General features: G+C 37.6%; 1 protein-coding gene across 2 annotated transcripts in view; it reads right to left on the reverse strand.

The window, feature by feature from the left end:
- The window catches only part of LOC110047789 (eukaryotic translation initiation factor 3 subunit D-like), a 91,770-nt gene extending 73,159 nt beyond the window's left edge, over nt 1-18,611 (reverse strand). Inside the window, exons 1-3 of one of the 2 annotated variants that reach the window (XM_089289678.1) lie at nt 18,431-18,556; nt 8,095-8,363; nt 4,562-4,607 (exon numbers count right to left, since the gene is read on the reverse strand). In XM_089289678.1, coding sequence (XP_089145804.1) covers nt 4,562-4,565 — 4 coding nt within the window. In that variant the 5' untranslated portion in view covers nt 4,566-4,607; nt 8,095-8,363; nt 18,431-18,556. Of the gene's footprint in view, nt 1-4,561; nt 4,608-8,094; nt 8,364-18,430 lie in introns of both variants that reach the window. The other variant, XM_020753532.2, reaches the window with a different exon arrangement.
- Between the last annotated feature and the right edge of the window lie 3,244 nt (nt 18,612-21,855).

The following is a 21,855-nucleotide window of genomic DNA, read 5'->3' on the forward strand; positions in this document are numbered from 1 at the left end:
CTTTCCTACCCTCCCTGAAGATCTTTTAGTTCTCCTATTGTTCTACTGTTGTTAAGGACAAATAAACCAATCAGAATCAACTTACTGAGTGTATTTTTAGAGGATTGTAGGGGTCCTAGAAAGACGGTTTTTCGTCTTAAAATCATGTGCTTGAGAAGTGCAGGTAATCATGGCGCATTGTGGGCCAAATCTACAAACTTCAAAGGTCTTGTTTTCGTTCCCAAAATGCAGAAATTACTTCTTTGGGACTTAAAATGGAAAGGAAAAACACAAATCAATGTTCAGGTGGCCTCAGAATGGAAGATCAAGATGTGCGGAGTCCTAACACCTTTCTGGTGAAGAATTTTTCCTTCCTTGAACCGCTGCAGAAACATGATGACGGTGCACTTTCAAGTAAGTTTTGATAACAGATCGCTGATTTAAAAGAGCTTCCCGGACTTTAGAAAACAAGAATGGTAGTGTACAGTATTACTTCTAAGTTGAACTCAACTGTTGGAATGATTGGTAAAGCCATGGCCAATAAATTGACTGCAAAAGTCGTCCGCAAAAATTCAAGCTTTTGCTTTAGCGTGCAGAATTAATTTGAACATGCAGTCATCCAATGAAGCACGTCTGCGAAATTTTGAACATTTTTTTGGTTTTAGGTAGGATTTCTTGCCTCATCTGGAATGAAAATTTATTGTTACTGAACTTCCTGTCACGTTTCTTTCATTTGGTTACCTTTATTTGGAAATTTTAGGTTTTCAAAGTGAACAGTATTTTTGTACACTGGATTTTTGCATATTAATTCATGGCAACTTCTGTGATTTGGTTGTTTAGTTTATTCACGTCATTCAAATATATATATTTTGAGTCTTAATAAGCTACTACAGAACTCCTGAGAAAGGAACTAGGTGGGCATTAATTTAACACAGTTGAAATACGATTTACTTCAAAATAATTGGCTTGTTTTCTGTCGTCTTTTTGATTTACAACTTTCATCTTTCTATCGCAGTGCTGTGATGCTTCCTTGCGTGGCGAATAAATTATCGGATTTCTTGTTTTCAAATTAGTTTTTACATGTGTCTTTCGTTTTTATTTTCCGTTGTTTTCTCTTATGTTATCCGTTATGGTAAAACAATGGAAATTCTGTTTTATTTGGTTTTGTTTCGTCCTCCAAAGATGATAATTAACTCATTTTTGTGTGTTCAATTTTCTTGGCTTTTGTCTCATGGCAAAGAAAAAAATATAATTTCATGTTTTCTTATCAGTTTTACACATTAAGTTGAATTCTTTTTGTTGATATTTTTTAATATTTTGGCCCTTCATTTATTCAACTTTAATAAACAAAGGTTGGAAACCTGATCTTGTGTCTGTAGTTACTGCGCATATGGTTTATTTTTGTGCTTTCACTTGCTCTGAAATATTTCAAAAAACACCAGGGAATTGGGGGTGGCAATTTCATGCAGGCATCAATGGGTTAATGAATTGTATAACTCCTGGGGTTTTGGGCCAGGAAATCTCATGCAGGTGTCAATGGGTTAATGAATTGTTTAACTAAAGTTTGAAAAAAGTGCTGCTTTCCTTTTAAAAATGCGTTACTGTTCCCCCTTCCCACCACATATAATGTTGAAAATCAGAAGAAATATCAAGTAGCAGGTACTATATCAGTTTAGAACAAATGGCTTCTCAAGATCACACTTTGTGATCTTGGTCAACAATTTTTTTCTTTTATATCGATCGGGGAATGCCTGAGAAACCAAATACTGTACAAGTGTGCTTGAAAAGTTTGACAGTCATGTCAAGTTTGATAACCAGTCAATCAATCTACCCTTTTAGAAGAGCTTAGAGGCCTTGTGTTTGTGCCTTATTGAAATCAACCAATCGATGTCTCAAAAACATCTGCCCTGTCTTTCCACAGGTATATCACTCTCTGTTTGTGTGCCAAAGTGTGGAGGACTGTGCTATTCAAAGGGAAATAATTTCGAAAAAATACCATTACATCTCATGTTGAAAAATATTTTCACTGGTTTTCTTTGTCAATACTTTGACGAAATCGAATTAACACTGTCTTTCCTCGACGCAGAGTACTATGCAATGACCAGTGAACGCTAACGTCACTACCCTAAGAGTATAGCGCCTCAGTGTCTTCATACTTACTGAAACGCGCTGTAATAGCTATTAACTAAAGGTGATCACTAAGATAGACTTATATACCAAATTTGTCTTTTAAATACTTGAAGGATCTGCACAACTGTACATTACAATGTAAACAATTTGATACCTATCCAAATCAGGCGACGTCAGAAATTGTAGGCTTTTCACGGGGGGATTACAGTATTACAATTTTTATTTCATTTATTCAGGCTCAGACACAAACACACACACAAACAACACAAAAATTGCACCAAAAAAAGTTAAGCTTAGGTACATATCTAGAAATATATTATTTTACTGCGCCTTTCAATAACATGTGGACTCTAAAGTTCAAAGCTTAACTGACAGGCGCATTTTTTGCTACCGTCAATCAAATGTTCGGCGGCTCCTCCCAGCTTTCGATTACTGCCAAGCAGATGGTAATCAAATCAAATCATTGAGCACAGTTCAGACAACATACAGTACAGCTCAGACATATCCAAACCAAAATATATGCACAGGGCTCGAAATTGCGGCTCACTGGTCACCAATGTGACCAAAAATTGAGCACTGGCGACTAAATTTCCAGAACTGGTCGCCAGCTGGCAAATCACGTTTTGTCCGATAACTAAAGAAAACCACGACACAACTTTTTCTTTTAAATCTTTATATTAGGAAATCAATCGGATATGGTAGCTAGTATACAACTCACCTTTCCGTCCCCAGTAAAATAATGTCTGAATATTACAAGATAATCAAAAAAATTGAATGTATTTCAACACGTCGATACTGCGGTCATGGTGCGCCATATTATTTCAGCAGCTTCTTCTTCTTCGACACTATGTGCTTTTCATTTACCGCGAAAATGGCGGCAGATACCAATCAGTTGAAGGAATTACGTGAATTTTTTACGTGCATGGAATGAAGATCCAAGCATGGCGTTGTTTGTCGCAACGAAAGGCGTCGAGGAAAGCAAGTCGAAAATAAGGAACGGCATTTTGAAGAAGTAGCAAAGGGAAAATACGCAAGGACCTGTGTTTGTCTCACAATGAAAACCACAGACTTAAAACATTTTATGCTTTATTTCATTTAAAATGACTATGGAGACAACCATCACCTTCGGACCAGAGACATAGCACCTGAGAACAACAGTAGCTTTATAACTAAGTGTTACCCGCGTTGTTTTCAATTGTTTTCGCTCTTCAATTGTGACTTTTCTTACGTGCGAAGTAACACATAAAATCGTGTTCTTGTGCAAGTTATATATAAAATAAGTTGGCGACCAAAATCTACGATCTGGCGACCAAAATTTTTCCGTTAGTCGCCAGCTGGCTCCCGAATGAAAAAGTTAATTTCGAGTCCTGACGTGTAATTCGTGTCAGCCCAATACGTGTATACGCATATGCATATATGCACATATGTGTATGTCTGATTAGTATGTATGAACTATATAGGCGCATATGTGCGCATATTGACATACGTGTATACGCAAAATACGCTCGCATAATACACCTATGCGTAGTTCGCATATATCTGAGCTGCACTGTAGTCGGAAGCTGGGAGGAGCCGCCGAACATTTGATTGACGGTAACGAAAAACACATTTGTCAGTTGAGCTTTGAATTTAAGAGTCTGCATGTTATTGAAAGGCACAGCAAGAGTTTTTCAGTTTTTATCATTGCACACTATTTACAGAAAAACAACTTAACATATGATGGTTTGCAACAGTCAAACAGTGGCCACTGAAAAGTGTTTAGTATTAATTATAAAACTTTGCACTTCTAAAAAAAGAGCAGTTGACATCACAATTTACACACTGAACACCACACAATAAAAAATTTAGTTTCCTAGCATCACTGCTTGATGACCATGTTTCACCAAGAACATTAGCAGCAGAGGTAGGGTATGGTTTTAAAAACAGCTGAATCTTCAATCAGTACATACAATATTTAACAATGAAGACATGACTGATTATCGTAGTTGTGAAATTAAGCCTGAAAATAATTCAGGCCTGAATGGGATTGGAACCCATGACCTCTGCAATACCAGTGCAGTGTTCTACCAACTGAGCTATCAAGCCAACAAATCCCATTCAGGCCTGAATCACTTTCCTCATTTGCATAATAAAAAAACATAAAATATCTCTAAAACAAAAGAAGATATTCCAAAAAGGAAAACACCATTCTTCTTTATTTTGAAAAGTCTTTCAAATAAGCAGCAATAATAATTATTATTATTTTTTACTTCTTAGGCACTTAAACATTATTTTTGAACTCTTATGTGTGCTTGTGTACATACACATCTACAAATCTTTTGTGGGTTATGAATGCAACTGATATAATTATAACAGCAGCAGCAGCAACCTTCATGGAGACTGAATTATTGAAAGTCGAGGAAAAAACAAAGTGCAGCTGGCCTTGGCTATAGGTGTAATACAGTGTACTTACTCATGTATCTGCGATCTTGGTATGTACCTCCAGTCCAATCAGACACCTACAAAGTTAAATTGATTTGAAAAATCTGTGTGTTAAAAATTGATGAAAAGGATTTGTGTAAAACTACTTAAAATAAGTTTCACACATTTTCAATGACCTTTCCTGGTTGCATCCTCTTAAACCTTGAAAACAGACAGATTACATTATTTATAAAGAGTTACAGTGCACTTTTTTGAGGAAACACCAAGTAAATAATGAATGCAAGATAAATTTTTAACTGAGTTGGCCAACAGTTGAATGTTCATCACTATGAATATAACAATATTATAACCTGGTTATTTACCTTTTAAAAGAAAAGATACAGTGTACAGTCGGCTTACATGTTCTCTTGGGAGTGTTGCCTAAAGAACAAGCAATTGGGTGCACCACCTTTGGTTTGTGACCCAACTATGATCAATGAGTTTTTCAACACAGTGGTTCTTACTTGTATTTCAGGTGTTTTGCCAGTTAAGGGCAAGCAATTGGGTAATTTGCCTTTGCTTTTTTGTGTCAAAAACACAATTCAGCTTTCCTGATAATTTAGTTTCCTTTTGATCAAACATATGAATGAAATGGGAAAACTTGACTGCGTGCAAAAGACAGATGTTGATTGTTGACAGAGCATAAAAAACTTGTACACGTGGTAGCTCGTCACAGTAATGCTAAACGTTTTGACGAGGTTTGTTAAAGGCGCTGCCCAACATTCAGAAATTGACAATTTTGAACAGATTTAGATATGTGATGGTCAATTTTAATTTAGTTCAGTTCAGTACAGTTCACTTCAATTTCTGTCAATAGTTTTTAATTATGGATATGTTTCCTGTAATCTCTTGTAATATATTCTGGTTGCATGATCTAAAACGTTCATGTACCAAACAACACTAACGGGAATGCATCATCTTTTCTTTTGTGCAAAAGTGGAATCATTACATGATGCAGCCCAGGGTCCGAAATTAACATTTCTCGGCAGGTGCCAATTGGCAACTGAAATTTTTTTTTTCAGTCGCCATACGGAAAAATGTTGTCGCTAAAATGTGTCAATAAAATTTTTCCTTCACAGCGAAATACAAACCAAAATTTCGGGTTGCCACAGACCTGCCGGCAAAATATTTGCAATCAATGTAATCAGCTGGAATCAAACCAGTGCTGAAATCATTTTTGACCACTTTGACAGATCTACATTTCCACCTTTTGACGCCCAGAGCATATCTAAATCTTCATCTAATTTTTTCACGAATGTTCCGTCTCCACTTTGTAATAAATTACGGAAAGATTTCAGAACATCTTTGGACACCACATCGCCTGAAGAAATGTTCATGGCCAAAGAACGCATGGGGCCTCTTGCGCCCACAATATGTTATGGGAAACCCCTAAAAAAACATGGCAGCGAAGCTTCGCACTGATCATAGCTGTAAAACGTTGTGGTAGTTTTATAATAACAGGAAAATCGGTTTTATACTTCAAAAGCAGTGGAAAGGTAAAAAGGAAGTGACCAATTGGCAGGCGGCTTTGAATTTTATTTCAATCAATTTGGCTGAAAATCAAAGTTATTGTTTGTGTAATTATCATGGCATAAAATAGTTAATCACCCAATAGCAACCAGTTGTGAAATTCTGGTCGCCAGTGCAAAATTTTTAGTTGCTTTGGCGACCAGGAAAGCGCAATTTCGGACCCTGCAGCCTTAGCTGGGTGCCTCAGGCCAGAAATACATAGTAGTTTAACCCAGAGCTGATTGCTGCTTGACTGGCTTACTCTTGTCAATGGCTTACTGCTATCTGATTGTTAAATAGATTCTCCCTGTTTGAATGACAACCAAGGGGCATGAAAAAGCCTTACTGGCAGCATTGTTAGGGTACAAAGCTTGTCACAGCTACTAAACTTTAGTTTGATGATCCTTCGCTTTTGAGCACTTACGGAACTCTACTGTATACTGCCTTCATTAGAGATTACTCTTCAACTTTTAAATTCTACGTGGCTAGTAAATAGTATTCATGAAGTGAATACATGCTGCACAGAATTGATTTAAGCCAAAACATATCATTCATGAAATTGTGGTTAATTCATTTGGCTTAGTGATTATCCCACAAAAAAACCTTGTTGTTGAGCAGTCAGCCTTTTGTACTGCATTAGTTGCCAAATTGTGACCTGTTCATAAAATTTAGTCACCAAATGGTTTATTCACCTGCCATGGTGACCAAAATGGTAGCAGCTCGAGACCCTTTTCCTCTACAGTACTGCTCAGACCTAAGTGCATCCTTAACGCGAAGGGTAAATACGCATGTATGTTTTGCTGCGTTAGACTGCGTTTGGACTTTGTGTTATAGCACATTAAAGTGAACGCATTAGTATGTATGAACTTGGTTATTGTTTGCTTCTTCTGTTTCTGTGTGGAAGTTAACTGTCTTTTCTGAAGATTACATTTGGTATGAATATGAGGTGTTTTCAAGGAGCAGACAAGTTTTTAATTCTTTTGTACTGGCTGAATATGGCAGCAGTTACATACATACCATTTTGTTTTGTCTGTTTTGATTCATCCAACTTACGAATAAAATGATTTGCATTTGGAAAAATCAGCATATACAGATAACAGGGCTTTCAAATGTGGCTGTGAAAGAGACAACAGACAACACCGGGAATTTTTTATTTCTCAGGATCATTATCATGTCTAGACACCTGGCAGTCGGGAAGCGTTTTCAAAAACCTAGATACCCAGCAGTCTGAAATTATTATAGAATTTCAACACAAAAATTAATCCAGTTCTTCTTAGAATAGTAACAAATCCTCACTGCATACCCATTACCTCATCGCATAAGATTAAGTTATGAGAAGAGTCCACGACTGATGAGGCAATATGCATGCAACAAGCTTGGTCAACCGCCACAAGGGGAGGTGGGGGGGGGGGGGTCACAAAAGACGACCATCTGTGGAGTACAGGACGAAAAGACCACGCTTCCAGTGGGGAGACCAAATTCAAACTTCAAATGGCACAAAGCATCACCGACGCTACCAGCACAGGCGAAAACGGGGGAATGTGATGGAATAACAGCATGCTTTGCAATGAGCTAATTAATTATGCAGCGAGAATAGTGGATTTGTTTAGAAATGTCAAGCAATTTCCAGAATTATTTTGGCTTTGTAACTGAGGAAATTTTCAAGCTTGGGCCTACTATAAAATTTTTATGTTTCGACACTTGCCATACTCTGACTCCAGAGCCAACTCTCATAGACTTAAGTCCAAACAAATTACAGTTGAACCCTTCTGAGAGTATTCGATATTTGGTTTTAAAAATGCCAAGCGAAATGATGTTTTGGTTTTGTAGTGGACAAATTCTTTTAGCTTCGGCATACAATAAAAATCTCAACTCACTAGCACAGTTGTTCAAAAAACTTGACACTATGTTTGTTTTAATTTACACAATGTTGCTTTAAAGGAGAAGGTCACTCCAAAAACCGTGTATTTTTTTTCCATCACCAATAAAAAGTTCACATTGAGTTGAGTTACTCACCGTTGTTTTAGCTTCTGAAGTGGATGCGATCCCAATGAAAAAGAAATGAAGAGTTTGACACTGGGAACCGCCATTTTGAAAGGATCTTGAAGGCCACGCTGCATAACCGTGACGTCATTCAGTCCAAATTGGCGCGAAGCTCAAAGGCTAAAGCTCTCCTTTTCTGTTCTAAATTCGTTTATTCAGTTGTGAGCTAAAATGTTGGGCACCCGGCTGTAAAACCCGAACCGAAAAGGATAGGGAAAGAGGAGTGACTTTCCTTGATTTGCCTGCAAAGAACAAAAAATTGCCAAAGAAGTGGTTTGAACAGCTACGTCAGGATGAGAGATTCATACCAAAAAAACTCACAAATGTGTATGTGTGCAATGAGCATTTCACACACGACTGTTTCAAAACTGAATACTGATTTGAGCTTGTGGCTGGAAACACAAGAAGTAGGTCATTGAAACATGCTTTCCGACAATTTTTCAACGGAAGGCCCTTGTAAAAGCACGCATTGCAAGCGAATGGCGCATCACAAGGAACAAAAAAACATTGGGGCCAGCTGGTCCCTAAGTTTTCAGGTTTGGTCACCAGCACAAGTATTTTATACGCCAAAAATTTTCAACCCTTCAGGCTTAATATACTTTCACCAAAAGGCGCTAAAATGATGTGAATCACGGGTTTTGCATGTATATATCAGTTTGCTGCTTTTTTTCTAAAATAACAGGGAAAATGGCTGAATGAAATTCTATTCTTCATTTACCAGTCTTACCAGTATTTACAAAAAAGCTTCCATGTTGCAAGATTTGATTCATTATTTTTTGTAGACTGGCGCAAGGTTTTTTGTGTTTTCGTGTTCATTGATGCATAGCGACTGCACGCATTTTTTGAGGGTGAATTTATTAAATTTCTTAGGGTACCGTGGGAACTTCAAATGTCCTGCAGATTTCTTTAAAATTACATGTCAGACTAACCTGCTTCGGTTTTCTTTAATTGAAAATGCATTTTTTCAATTTATAAATCTTTTGTGTGAGCCAATAACTCAGAGCGTGTTTAATAATCGGCCTTGACAGCCAGGGATGAGTTAAAATAATTACAAATTCTAAATGCTGTCTAATTTGATTTCAAATACATCGGAAGAAGTAGTTAATTGTACATCAGTCCATCTATATATCAACATTTACCAATAACAAGTCCTGCTATAGCAAAATCCCATATCCGCATGTAAATAATATTTTGTCTGAAATGTGTTGTAATTTGTTTTTGATTTTATCAACACAATTCATCATTAATTAAGGACAGTTTTTTTTTTTTCATTCACATTATTTTTAGAAATTACAGTTGCTAACGAAAGCAGTGCTAAGGTAAAAAATGAAGCGGTAATCTTACTGTACATGCTTTGTCAAGTAGCAATGCCAGGAAATGCGACACACTAAAAACACACTTGCAGATACAAAAAAAAACACTTGCTGAGTCAATTTTCCCTCCGCTGGTTTACGCATGTAAAAGTTGAATATACTTTCTTCTCAGTTCTATCCAAAATTTATTACATATGCTTAGCTTTCCAACAATACAATTCCAACATTACAATTCTAACAAAAAGTCTTAGGTACTGGTAAGGAATGTCGTCAATTTCACATTTCACGTCAAAGACGTCGATTTCACTTCGCATCTTACATGTAAAGTCACTGCGTATTTCACAAGAGTCCACGTAGTCCATAAGTGTTAACAAACCTAGGCAAACACGTACGAGCACGGGCAAGAAGTATCCAAATCTTATAGGTAAAAACACAGACTTGTGAGGTGGAAAGCATCTGCCCGATTTAAACACACCATTGAAAACTCGTCAGTTTCTGTGATACCAGAACTCCCTCTGCATTCAACTGCTAGTAACATAAAAATGAAGACAAATCAGATCAAAAGCACTAAACTGGGGATTTATTTAAGCCACCAGTTCAATTCTGAGAGCAATTTACAATTAAAAATAAACCTGCTCTTCCACTAACTGCGTCCATTGCAATTGTACTGCAAAATGTACCTTCCATCTTGGTGACCTACTCCGGCTGTTCCCGGCAACAAACACACTCTCTTTGCATCGGTATGGCTGCACATCTCTCACAAGTACACCACAGAGCATTTTCCAACCGATCATTCAATTCAACTTGATTATTATCTCCCGTGGAATCACTAGCACATTCTGGCTTCAAGAGTAGCCATCCCAAAGCTCAAAAATCAAACACACTCTCGGATGGAATGACGTCACAGATATGTGGCATGGCCTTCAAGATCCTTTCAAAATGGCAGCTCCCAGTGTCGAACTTTTCACTTCTTTTTTATTGGGATCACATCCACTTCAGAAGCTAAAACAACGGTGAGTAACTCAACTCAATGTGAACTTTTCATTGGTGATGGAAAAAATACACAGTTTTTGGAGTGACCTTTTCCTTTAAAGTGCATATGACATGAAAAATATTTTTCTCATATCTGCAAGGCCTTTTAAAATACAGAAGAATGGCATTTTTCTTTTTGAAATATCTTTTTTTGTTTTAGAGATATTGACGTTTTTCTATTATGCAAATTAGATCAGTGATGACGTCATATTGTTTGCAACTAAAAATGGTAAAATACTGAATAAACAATATCTCTAGAAATATTGAAGCAGTGTTCTTGAAACTTGGCACCACAAATGTACATCACAAAAGATATTATACGAACATATTTTGCGTATACGCGTATGTCAATATGCGCACATATGTGTGTATATATGCGCACATGCGCGTGTATACGCACATATATGTCTCTTTGTTATACATTCCCATAGGTTTCTTTATGTGAAGCATTGTTAGTCAAACAAAGGACATTATATTTCTGGGAATGAAAATGCTTCAAAACGAAATTTGCATATTGTTAAAAGATCATGCCAATCAATGAAAGCTATCATATTTCGAGTTTTCGATCACTTCGCAGATTCACCGATGAACTACCGTTTATTAACACTTGCTTGATCTTTAGCTACCAAAAATGGGAAGAAAATTGAAACAGTCGCTTGAATTCCCCATTTTAACACGTGAACTTTATGTTTTTACAAGTAAAGATCTGTGTTTCGGCACATGTCAGCAAGTCGTTTGCAAAATGTTTATTTGTCTGAATTAAGCGTTCTGAAGATCCTAGTCGAAAAAATGGTATCTCCGGTTATATTTGACACAAATCATTCATTCAAACAGTAAAATGCTCTTTCTTTAGCCAAAGATTTGTTTATCAAAGTTTCTCTGGTGCGTCGCTTGCGTTTAGTTATTTTTTCTTCAAGGAAAAGTTCTGTGTTTCGGCATGCGTCAGTAAGTCGCTTGCGCGATGTTTACTGTTTGAAGGCTACTTTGAAGCATTCCGAAGACCTTGTGGAAAAATGATATCTCCCGTTATACATGTATCTGACACAAACCGTTCATTCAAATGGTAAAACACTCTCTCCCTGACGAAAGAATTGTTTATCGAAGTTTCTATGGTGTGCCGCTCACATTATTTTTAATTTTAATTTTCTTCAAGGAAAAGTTGTGTCTTTCTTTCGGTTGTGTTTGCTCCATGAAGATGGGATTGTTGAAGTGAGTATGCCCGGTTTTATTTGACAAAAAAAACCAGTAAATTTTCGATTTAACAGCAAAATACTCTCTCTTTTAATTAATATTCAGTCAGTTAATTTTCTGTCAAGTGCCCAATTGCAAAATGTTAGTTTCAGCTAACATTTTGCTAATAAGTCTAGTCTGAAGGCATACGCACATATACTGTATATGCGTATTCAAAATAAAGAAAACTCTTTCTTGCTCTGTGGCAAGCTGTCAAGCCATTGAAAACAACAATGACCTGTTAAGAAAAGAAAAAACAATAGATTAGCTCATACATACTAATCAGGCATACATGCATATACTTTATACGCGTATGTGCGTATATGCATACGCATATGTGCGTATATGTATACGCATATACGCATATTGGGCTGACGCGAATTACGCGTATATTTTGGTTCGGATATATCTGAGCTGCACTGTAATACAGTACTGGTCAACAGGAGTGCAGCATTACACGCGTGTTAAGCACGTGTACTACTCGCACATTACACGCAGTGTCCACGCACTTTACACGCAAATATACAAACATCACGCATGTAACTACACGCAGTAAACGTAATATTGCGTGTAAAATTACTCGCAGTCGTTCAACTGGAACTCATTAAGTGCGTGTAATGAGAACGAGATATTAACAGTGCGTCTAATGAAAACAAAACATTTACCATGTAACATTCACCGTACTAGAGTGCACAGCGATACAGCTTAAAATTCTACCTTCTTGCTTCTGGTCATCAAACGTTTCCGATAGAATCGACCAGTTTCCTTAAACTGACTTACCGCTTTACAGTAAAAGTATTTTTCCGTTGTAGTTTCAACAAGCTTCGCCAGTGGCAGGCAGGCATGCTTAGGCTAGGATTCACTGAGATAACAGAACATAAAAATATGATGTCGCTTTCAATTTTAAATTACAGCTATCAGTGTACTTTAAATCAATCCAAAGATTCATTAAAAATATTTCGTGCTCTGAAGCGTTTGGAGTTAACCGGTGTTCAAAAGCTTTTCCCATAGTGTTTTTTTTTCTTTTCATGAGAAACAACAAGGACACCAGCGACTGACAAACTGAGGCTTGCCGGACATGAAATAACAGCAAAACACAATACATGTATTTCGCTTGACATTTTCAGTTAATTTTTGAACATCAGTTATCCTTCTTTACGTTTAAAAAGCCTTTGAAGATTCGTCATTATAGCTCAGAAGCAAATGTTCTGTATCTGAAAACATTGTTCTGATCTAATAAAAATGAAATTCGATTTGTTTCTTGAAAAGCGTTGCCTAGCACGTGACCAAAATCTACCCCAGGCGGAAATCCTGTGCAGTGTGAGAGTTGTTTTGAAATTAGTTACTGCTTCATTTTATTCCATATGCCAAATACATATACACACACGCGACGATCTGTCAACCGGACTTAACCCACGGATGAAAATCCCAATGTTTTTCTCGAACTTAACTTATCGGTAGTCTGAGTGAAATGTATTGTAACTTAAGCCGAATAATCGAACGAACTGGGTGTAAACATTGCGGGTTTACACACAAATCTGATGAATTGAAAATTAACGAATTCGCTTAGATTTTGTTAAAAAAAATTTCGCTTCTTCACTGTTTAAGATTAAGAGAGAATCCGCAAGTTTCTGTTTGAATCCCTATTTCATTGTTATCGAAGGACAAGGAGTTGAAAATGACATTTCTTGTGTGGGTAAACATTACATTGCGACATATGTCGTATGTGTTTTAACGTAAACAAAAGCTCAGAGATCTTTAAGAATTAAGTTTTGATGTCATGGTCCGAAATTGCACTTTCCTGGTCGCCAATGCGACTAAAAATTTTGCACTGGCGACCAGAATTTCACAACTGGTCGCCAGCGGGCGATTAACTATTTCATGCCACGATAATTATACAAACAATAACTTTGATTTTCAGCCAAATCGATTAAAATAAAATTCAAAGGCACCCGCCAATTGGTCACTTTTTACCTTTCCACTGCTTTTGAAGTATAAAACCAATTTTCCTGTTATTATAAATCTACCACAATGTTTCACAGTCACGATCAGTGCAAAGCCTTGCCGTCATGTTTCTTCAGTGGTTTCCCGTAACATACGTATTGCGGGTGCAAGAGGCAGTGCATTCTTTGGTCATGAATATTTATCCAGTCAATGGGGTGTCCAAAGATGTTCTGAAATCTTTCCATAATTTATTACAAAGTGGAGACAGAACATCTGCGGAGAGATTAGTTGAAGATTTAGATATTCTCTGGGCGTCTGTCAAAGTGGTCAAAAGATGATTTCAGCACTGGTTTGATTCCTGATGACATCCATTGCAAATATTTTGCCAGCAAGAACGGAAAAATGTGCCAAGATGGACGGGGAGGAAACCATCCAATCAAAAAGTCGTCAGCTAAACGCAAGTTTCTACCCCCAATGGAAACACAAATTTTCATGGGTGGTCTTGACAGAACGCGAAAGGAAAGATCGTTTTGAACATAGAGCAAAGAACCAAACGCCAGTTTTTCAGTCGGGTACATTTCTTCTCCTAAAGGTAGAGACAAGAAAAGGTATAAAGTTGACTTGAAACATTTGGCAGCCAATATATGGCCAGCATTCGATTCGTTCGTCATGGTTTTTCAGTGGTAGGTGTATAAATGATCAGCGTGTTTGTATTTAATCTTATTCGTTAGAGGAAAAATCAACATTGAGGCCCCAAATGCATTCTCTTCGTTCTGATTCTTAAAAGAAAAATTGGCGACCTGAATTTTCCATCTGGCTACCAAAAATTTTGGTTTGTGTTTTGCTGCGAAGGAAAAATTTTATTGACACTTTTTGGCGACCAAATTTTTCCCTATGGCAACTGAAAAAAAACATAGGCATGCAAGGCGTGCAAGAGTTATTTTTTTGTGTGAAGTGTCAGAGATAGGAGCATTCATGGTACAGTAATGATTTGATTAATTTTACAGTTTTTCTTTGGTTGCGATGCTACATCGGTCATGGTAAGATAGCTAAATAGTAAGCCATAAAATGTTTCACTGAACAAACTACAGTAATCCGACAGGTCTCCAGATTAATGTAGACACCATCTTATTTTCTAACAGGCAATTTGATTCGTTCTTTGATACAACCTGGTGTGACACACACACATGCATAACTCCCTCACTCAGCGATCACAAAACCCTTCCAACCCCCAAGAGGAATTTTTGCTCAAAAATACTCAAGTTAATTTAGGGACTTTTTCGCATTTTATATGAAATGTAAGTTTACCTTTGCACACAACACAACACAACACAACTTCACCAGAAATAGAAAGAAAGAGAAAAAAACCTCTGACACATTGAAAGTCTGATTTAATTAAATTGCACTTTCACTTGGTGCCGCACAGTCTTCAAAGAACATTTGAACAGTTTTCATACTTTTTACCTTAAAAAATATCGGACTGAAATGAATGTCATGAAATAAAACTATTAAACTGCTATTGCAGAGACATAAAAACCGTCCAGAAATGAAAGCTTTTTTGTTTAATATCCTGGAAACAATAGCCGATAACTTGTCAGCTCTAATTGAATTTACTCCCATATAAAAAACAAAAGTGTTAAGTTACCATTTGTTACTAAAGATAGCAAACATCTCGTGGGAAAGAGTGGTGACCGCTCTAATTGAATTTACTTCCTTGTGAAAAACAAGAGTGTCACATTACACTTTGTAACTTAAAAACAAAAATACCTTGTTATATTTGCATGCAACAAGAACGAAACAATCGTTACCCGCACTTACTATTGTGAATGTTAGAACTGTTTCAAATCTAAAGTCTCGTCCCCTCTAAAACATGTCCTAAGAACTAGAAGTGACGATTCGTGACCTCTAATTGAATTTACTCCTTGTGAAAAACAAAAGTATCAAGTTACCTTTAACTAAAAATAAAAATATCTCGTTGCATTTGCATACTACGAACTCATGAACTGTTTCAAACCTCAAGGCTCATCTCGTTCATTTAACTAAAATCCTCAGCCTAACCCACAGAAAATGTTGAAGTAAACCCAATATATGAATGCTTCCTCCTCTTTTATAGAAGAATGAATACGGCCATTCTGAACTTTATCGGGATCAGATCTTCTCACATACCATTTACCTTTACAACAAGAAATTTGATTGGCTGTTTATAGTAGATCCAATCTGATTGGTGTGACATACATACATCTCTCACTCACTCACTCACTCACTCACTCACCCACCCATTGACCTGTAACATACTCGACGTGCCGACTAAGAGGTATTTTTTTGTAAAAAAATAACTCAAAAATTCAGTTGCCAGTTGGCACCTGCCTAAAAAAGTTAATTTCGGACCCTGGATGTTAAGCAGAAGTGTGGACTGCTACAGATTAAGAAAGAGTATTTGTTTGATAGGTGCTCGAGCTAGTCCAGTAATTTAGCAATGCTTGTCGGCTTTTAAATTTACTTTTTGTTGTGAACATTGAAAGTCGCATGTTTCAAATACAAGTTAGTAGTGGCTTTTTGTTTTGCAAAATACATGCAACTGCATGTATGAATAACAAAGGTTTCTTGCTCCAATTAAAATACACACATTTGCGTAAAATTACACGCAAATGCATGTAACACCATCCACACACTGTCCACGAATACTACACACAGACTACACGCATTTTACACGCATGTAGGTGCTGCAATCCCTTTGACCGGTACTGTAAGCTCTAACTTTAATTCTTTGGTGGTTTACCTTGGAGGGCACAAGAAGGTTTTTTCCTTCTAGCGTACATGTAATTTACAGACGTACAACTTTCTTCAGTTAGGTTGCATATCAGGCGCTGGGTTACTTGAAATTGTCTAGCTTTCAATCTGTTGTTAATTTTGTCGCAATTTGCATAATTACTATCAGTGCATGTATGTCATTATTTCCATCTGATACAGTGAAATTTCCAGTGAGTATGAATGCCACGATTGGTTTGGGAACAGAGTTATGTTTTCACAAGGCAACCGAGTTTTTAATGCCAGAGACACACGTCTCCGAGTTTCAGACAAGCTGTAAGATGGTTTTGTCATTCTGTGGTATGCGGAATAATCAAGAAGGTGAACCAACAATCGATAATTAAAACTGGTGCCACATATTTAGTATCAAAGCAAGTTACAGTTATACTCAAGCCACTCAACAGAAGGCATGAAAGCGTACACCTTGAAATAATAAACATGTCATGACCCTAGCTGTCACATTCTGCTGAGCGAGTTCAAAGTTTCAGTCTACTTGCGATGGTTTGCAATGAAAGTGCTCAAATTTGTTTATCATCTTGTCAACATCAAGGCGCCTTATTTCAGTGGTAGCAGTACAAAGCTGTATTGCCAACGGTCAAATTTTCAACTGCGCTTGTTAATTTGCTGTGTTTTGATTTGAATTTCACTTTGGACGGATTTACATATCACGTGTTTGTTTTGAACTGAATTTGTGCTTTGTTCACCATGACAATGTGTCACAAAAGGAATAGTGGTTATGAATAACAAAGGCTAACACGTTGTCAAAAACGCATGGTCCTAACGTGTTGGCAAAAACGAGTGGGACATTTTTTCGCGTTAGGGGTTCATTTAGAATGTGCGTTCGATGTTTGCTTAGTTCTAAGCGGTACTGTAGGTGGTCAAACCAGGCCAGGCAAAATCATCCTCGCAAAATCATCCTCGTCAATTTGACCGATGCCCAGCCCTTAATATAGGTTAATACAAACCATGTTATTGTACCAAAAAAAACAAAAATGTATTGAGGAGAAGAGTTCACAATTTCATGTTTAAATTGGAGCTATTTTACAATACCAGGCCACTTATTGACATATCTTTCAAAGCTTCTAAGAATGAAGCACAAAGAAACAAAAGGAACCATTCAAATTCAATGAGATGTAAATGAGTGGCCCAGTATTTCTACAATCTAGCCTTTAAATCTGAACACAGGACGTTTTTGGCTTTCAAGTTGTTCACAGTTTTCAGTGACCCAAATTGTTCATTTTGATGATCTAGGCACATTGTTAACTTTGCCGCTAAGCATGTTCTGTATTTAACACAAGTAAATGTGGTTTTCTAACAGGCTAAACATTTGCTTAAAAAATTTTTCAAATCTAGGTTGGTTTTGAAGAGTCATTTGTTTCCAGAGAATTCTGAAATCATTTCATCACCTGATGAACAGACTTGGTATGTTGCTAAGCACATGCGACCAGAGAATGTTTCATCAAATCAAGTACAGTGCGATGATGATATGACAAAAGGCCAAGGTTTTGCTGTATCAAGGTTCTTTCCCACATGCAGTGGAACCTCGATATAAAACAAGGCCAAGGGACTGGCAAAACATGTTCATTATAGTGAAGTTTCGTTGTATCGAGGTTCTTTTCCATTTATTTTACCATTGGCCACAGGGATATTATTCATTACACCGAGGACTTCGTTATGTAGAGGCTCCTCTATATTTTACTTTTACGTATTTTACGTTTCGAGATACTGTAACGTTACATGGCCCGATTGGCCAGTTTATAGCAGTGTAGTTTATTTTTATTCCTGCCTTAACAAACGGTTCTTAATTTATAATACTAAAACCCAAGTGAATTAAAAAGTTTAATCCGGAAATAAGTTAAGTTATGCATAGGAAATAAGTTAAGTTGTGCGACAAACTCCGAAAACCAACGTGGCATAATTTCCCAGCTGGTTTTCCTAATTTTTCCGACACTCTATAAAAACCTAGCTAATAGAGGTTTTACCTTGCCTAGACGATCTCCTTTGGAAAATGGTTGATAAGGTATGTCTTTGAACGCAGTTGGAATGGAACAAGGCCCCCAACCATCGGGATTATCTTCTATGACCGGCGGAATAAAAGATGCCTTCCCCTCCATGTTGGATTTTCAGTATCACGTGTAGAGTGTCGTGTAGAGTTATTTCTGCGAAAGCCACGTGGATGTTACATGAACAGGAAAGTGGACTTCACGTCATCCGCTGTCTAAAAGTACCAAGATCTTTGACAATCTCGTTCCAGGCTCTCTCTCCCCTACCAGTGTCGTTGGACCCATTCTCGTCCCCACACAAGGAGCCCTCGCATCCGTTTAGAATATGGATAAAAGATTAACCTACCTTTATCGCGCGTGTTTTGTATTTTGTGGCGGCCATTTTGAATTTTGTTTAAATACGCGGTGTGCTAGTGCGAAGTCTGGAACCGAAATTACGGAAGTCTGGGACGGGCAGGAAAATTCGCAAATTCTCGGAGGATCCGATTGCTCACCGACGGTAATAAAGTCATAAGAGATGAAACTTCTGACTAGCTTTCGTCGTATGTCTCTGCCAGTTAGCGGGAACGGAAATGAGATGTGAAAAAGAGACCGGAAGTCGAAAATGCGAGTTTCGTGACCACGCGTTCAAAGAGCTGCAACATGGCGGACCAATAATGTCCTATTGAAAAGACGATTGTTACAAATGTCTTGAAAAATGATTCAGCTGTCGTCGCTGCAGAGGAAGTGGTATGTGAAAGAATCAACATTGAGTCGACAAACAAATTTGAAATAATGGAATGGTGAGTACAGAAGTTGAAGTAAGACTTAATTTAACAAAGATAGTGTACGTGTCAGTCAGGTAGTGAAAATTTTTTCTCGACTTAGAATAGACTAGTTAAAAACTACAGTTAAGCAAAAGAGGAAAATTATGCGCCCGTAGCAGACTTCCATTTTAGTTTCATTCCTTGTCATTTTCTTAGAGCTCCGAGCAGGCTCCGAGCGATTTCCGTAATTTCGGTTCCAGACCTCGCACTAGCAGACCGCGTATTTAAACAAAATTCAAAATGACCGCCACAAAACACAAAACACGCGCGATAAAGGTAGGGTAATCTTTTATCCATATTCTAAACGGATGTTAGGGCTTCCTGTGTCCCCACAGCCCTTTTCGCTCCTCTTAGCCGGCAGGGCCTTGACAAGGCCTTGCCGGCTAAGGGGGCTATGGGGACGAGAATGCGTTGAACCAAGTTGGGACCAAGGCAGGCAGAGGCGAGAGAGAGCCTGGGAACGAGGTTGGCTTCTTTCATTGGTCATTTTTGCGCCCCACACCAATGGGAGCAAAGGAATCTTATTACTTGACTGTAAAACGTCCCTTGCATACGGCGGCTACGCCCGTAGTACGAGCGGCAATCAAAACTTAGCTGTCCTAACGAAACGACACGATAATAGTTTTTTCTTCGAATCTAACAAAAATAAAGGCAAGTTGCTTTGGCCTCTTCTAATAGTTAAGAATTCCGGGTTTAATTTGACGAGGAACAGAATATTTTGTTTAAAATAACACAACTATTACCCTACCTTGCGACACTCGACGACCCATGTTTGGCGCCAAATTGGAAGCTTGAAGACACAAAATGTTTCATATTCACAGGCGTACGGGCCGGGGGGACGAGGGGGGCTGAAGCACCCCTACTTACAGAAATTTTTGAAATTTTTCAGGCAGAACGCTAATGATTCGGGCAAAAGTACTTGGGAGAAAACATTCTAAAAGGTAATCAAAGCCAGGCTTGTAGGCTACTTTCTCTGACGTTTGCCTTCTCAAAACGGAATTAAGGTCAAATGATCTAATGATCCAGGAAATCTGTTTTGAAAAAGCCATATATCGTTTAAATGTGTATCGTGGAAATCCACGAGATGGATATTACTTCCATCAACAAAACAATGACAGAACCAAAGCAAACTAAGACCTAGACTTTTGTTTTTGTGGTTGCTCTGAAAAGAGCCGTTTTCAATGGCTCCACAAAGAGCCGTTTTAAATTTTCTTGAACTTCTCGTACGAGGGAGAAATTACTATTTCTTTTATAAGTTTCTGATTTTACTAGGCTCTCGATCGAGGCCACAGAGTATCCGAGGTTTCAAAATAGCTACAGTGATATCCCGATTTCGCGAAACCTCATTTTTTCGAACCTCCCGATAACTCGAACCAAAAGTCGTTTCCCTCTCCTTACTCGAATACTATAATTTTATCCCCGATTTCTCGAAATAGCTGATTTTTCGGAACAATTTTCGTTTCCCTTGGGGTTCGAAAAATCGGGTCTCCACTGTAATTTTGGAATGACAATCAGGGGTTTCAATAAAAGCCGGTTACCGGCGGTCTACCGCCGCCTGTAGGATCTCTTACCGCCAACTGTTTGGATTTCATTAATGAAAATAAAAATGATATTAATAAAAAAAAGCAAATACAACAACAACGACGACCACTGAAATTCTACAAAAAAGCGGGCAAACTAAACGTTCCAAGGAAATAGCGTACATGTTGTTTGTGCTCGCCGATCAGTGTTATCACTGTTCATCTCAGGATACCTAGGACATCTGAATGATTTAATAATATGATTTAAATTTTCATTATTTTATGATTACTGAATAACTTAATAATGAAGCATGGGAGAATCAATGAAAAGTTGAAAATGAAGTTTGGTTTTGTAAGAATATTAGTAGAAAGAATTTTGTTGTAAAGTTTATCTCATTTCATTTTTTTCTGAAGAGTTAAAAATCAGTTTTTTGCCATGTTGGTACATTTGAATGAGTAACAGAGAAGTTGTATTTGTTTTAAGAAAGGACTTCAAAGAAATTACTGCTTAAGTGAATATCAAGTGTCACTGCGAGATATCTGCCTAGAAAGGTATTCAAAATGCACCTCTTTGCATTAAAAAATTATTAGTTTGTCAAAAAAATCCTGCTTTGTGGTCAATAAAAATACCCATCAACAGCATGCTTTTTGATGCCCAAAACGCTGGAAATCACATTTCCGAGCTTCTAAATTTCAAACTTTTCTGGGGGAGCATGCCTCAAGAACCCCCTTAAGGGAAAGAGGCCTTACCGCCCCTTTAGTGGTCACAGCCGCCTATTACACCTTCAGTGGCCGCTTATAACTAATGTTACTGAAACCCCTGGATAATAGTTTCATTAGACGTGAGAATTGTGAACGTTTTTGTTTTTACTGCGATTTGAGTGCGCTTGTACAACACACTCTTTCGGGCACTATGTAATTTTTTTTCGGGCAATAAGGTCACCGCCCCCTCAAGTTCGAAGGTGCCCGAACGCCTATGTTCATATTTTTCACTTTTTACAAACTGATATGGTTTTGAGAATTGCAATCCATTTTCGTGAATATTTAATGCCATCTCCAGTGAGAAAAGTTGCCTGAT

This window comes from Orbicella faveolata, unplaced genomic scaffold, assembly GCF_042242905.1.
Source record: "Orbicella faveolata isolate gen_17 unplaced genomic scaffold, um_ofav_v1 contig_2, whole genome shotgun sequence".
NCBI lineage: Eukaryota > Metazoa > Cnidaria > Anthozoa > Scleractinia > Merulinidae > Orbicella > Orbicella faveolata.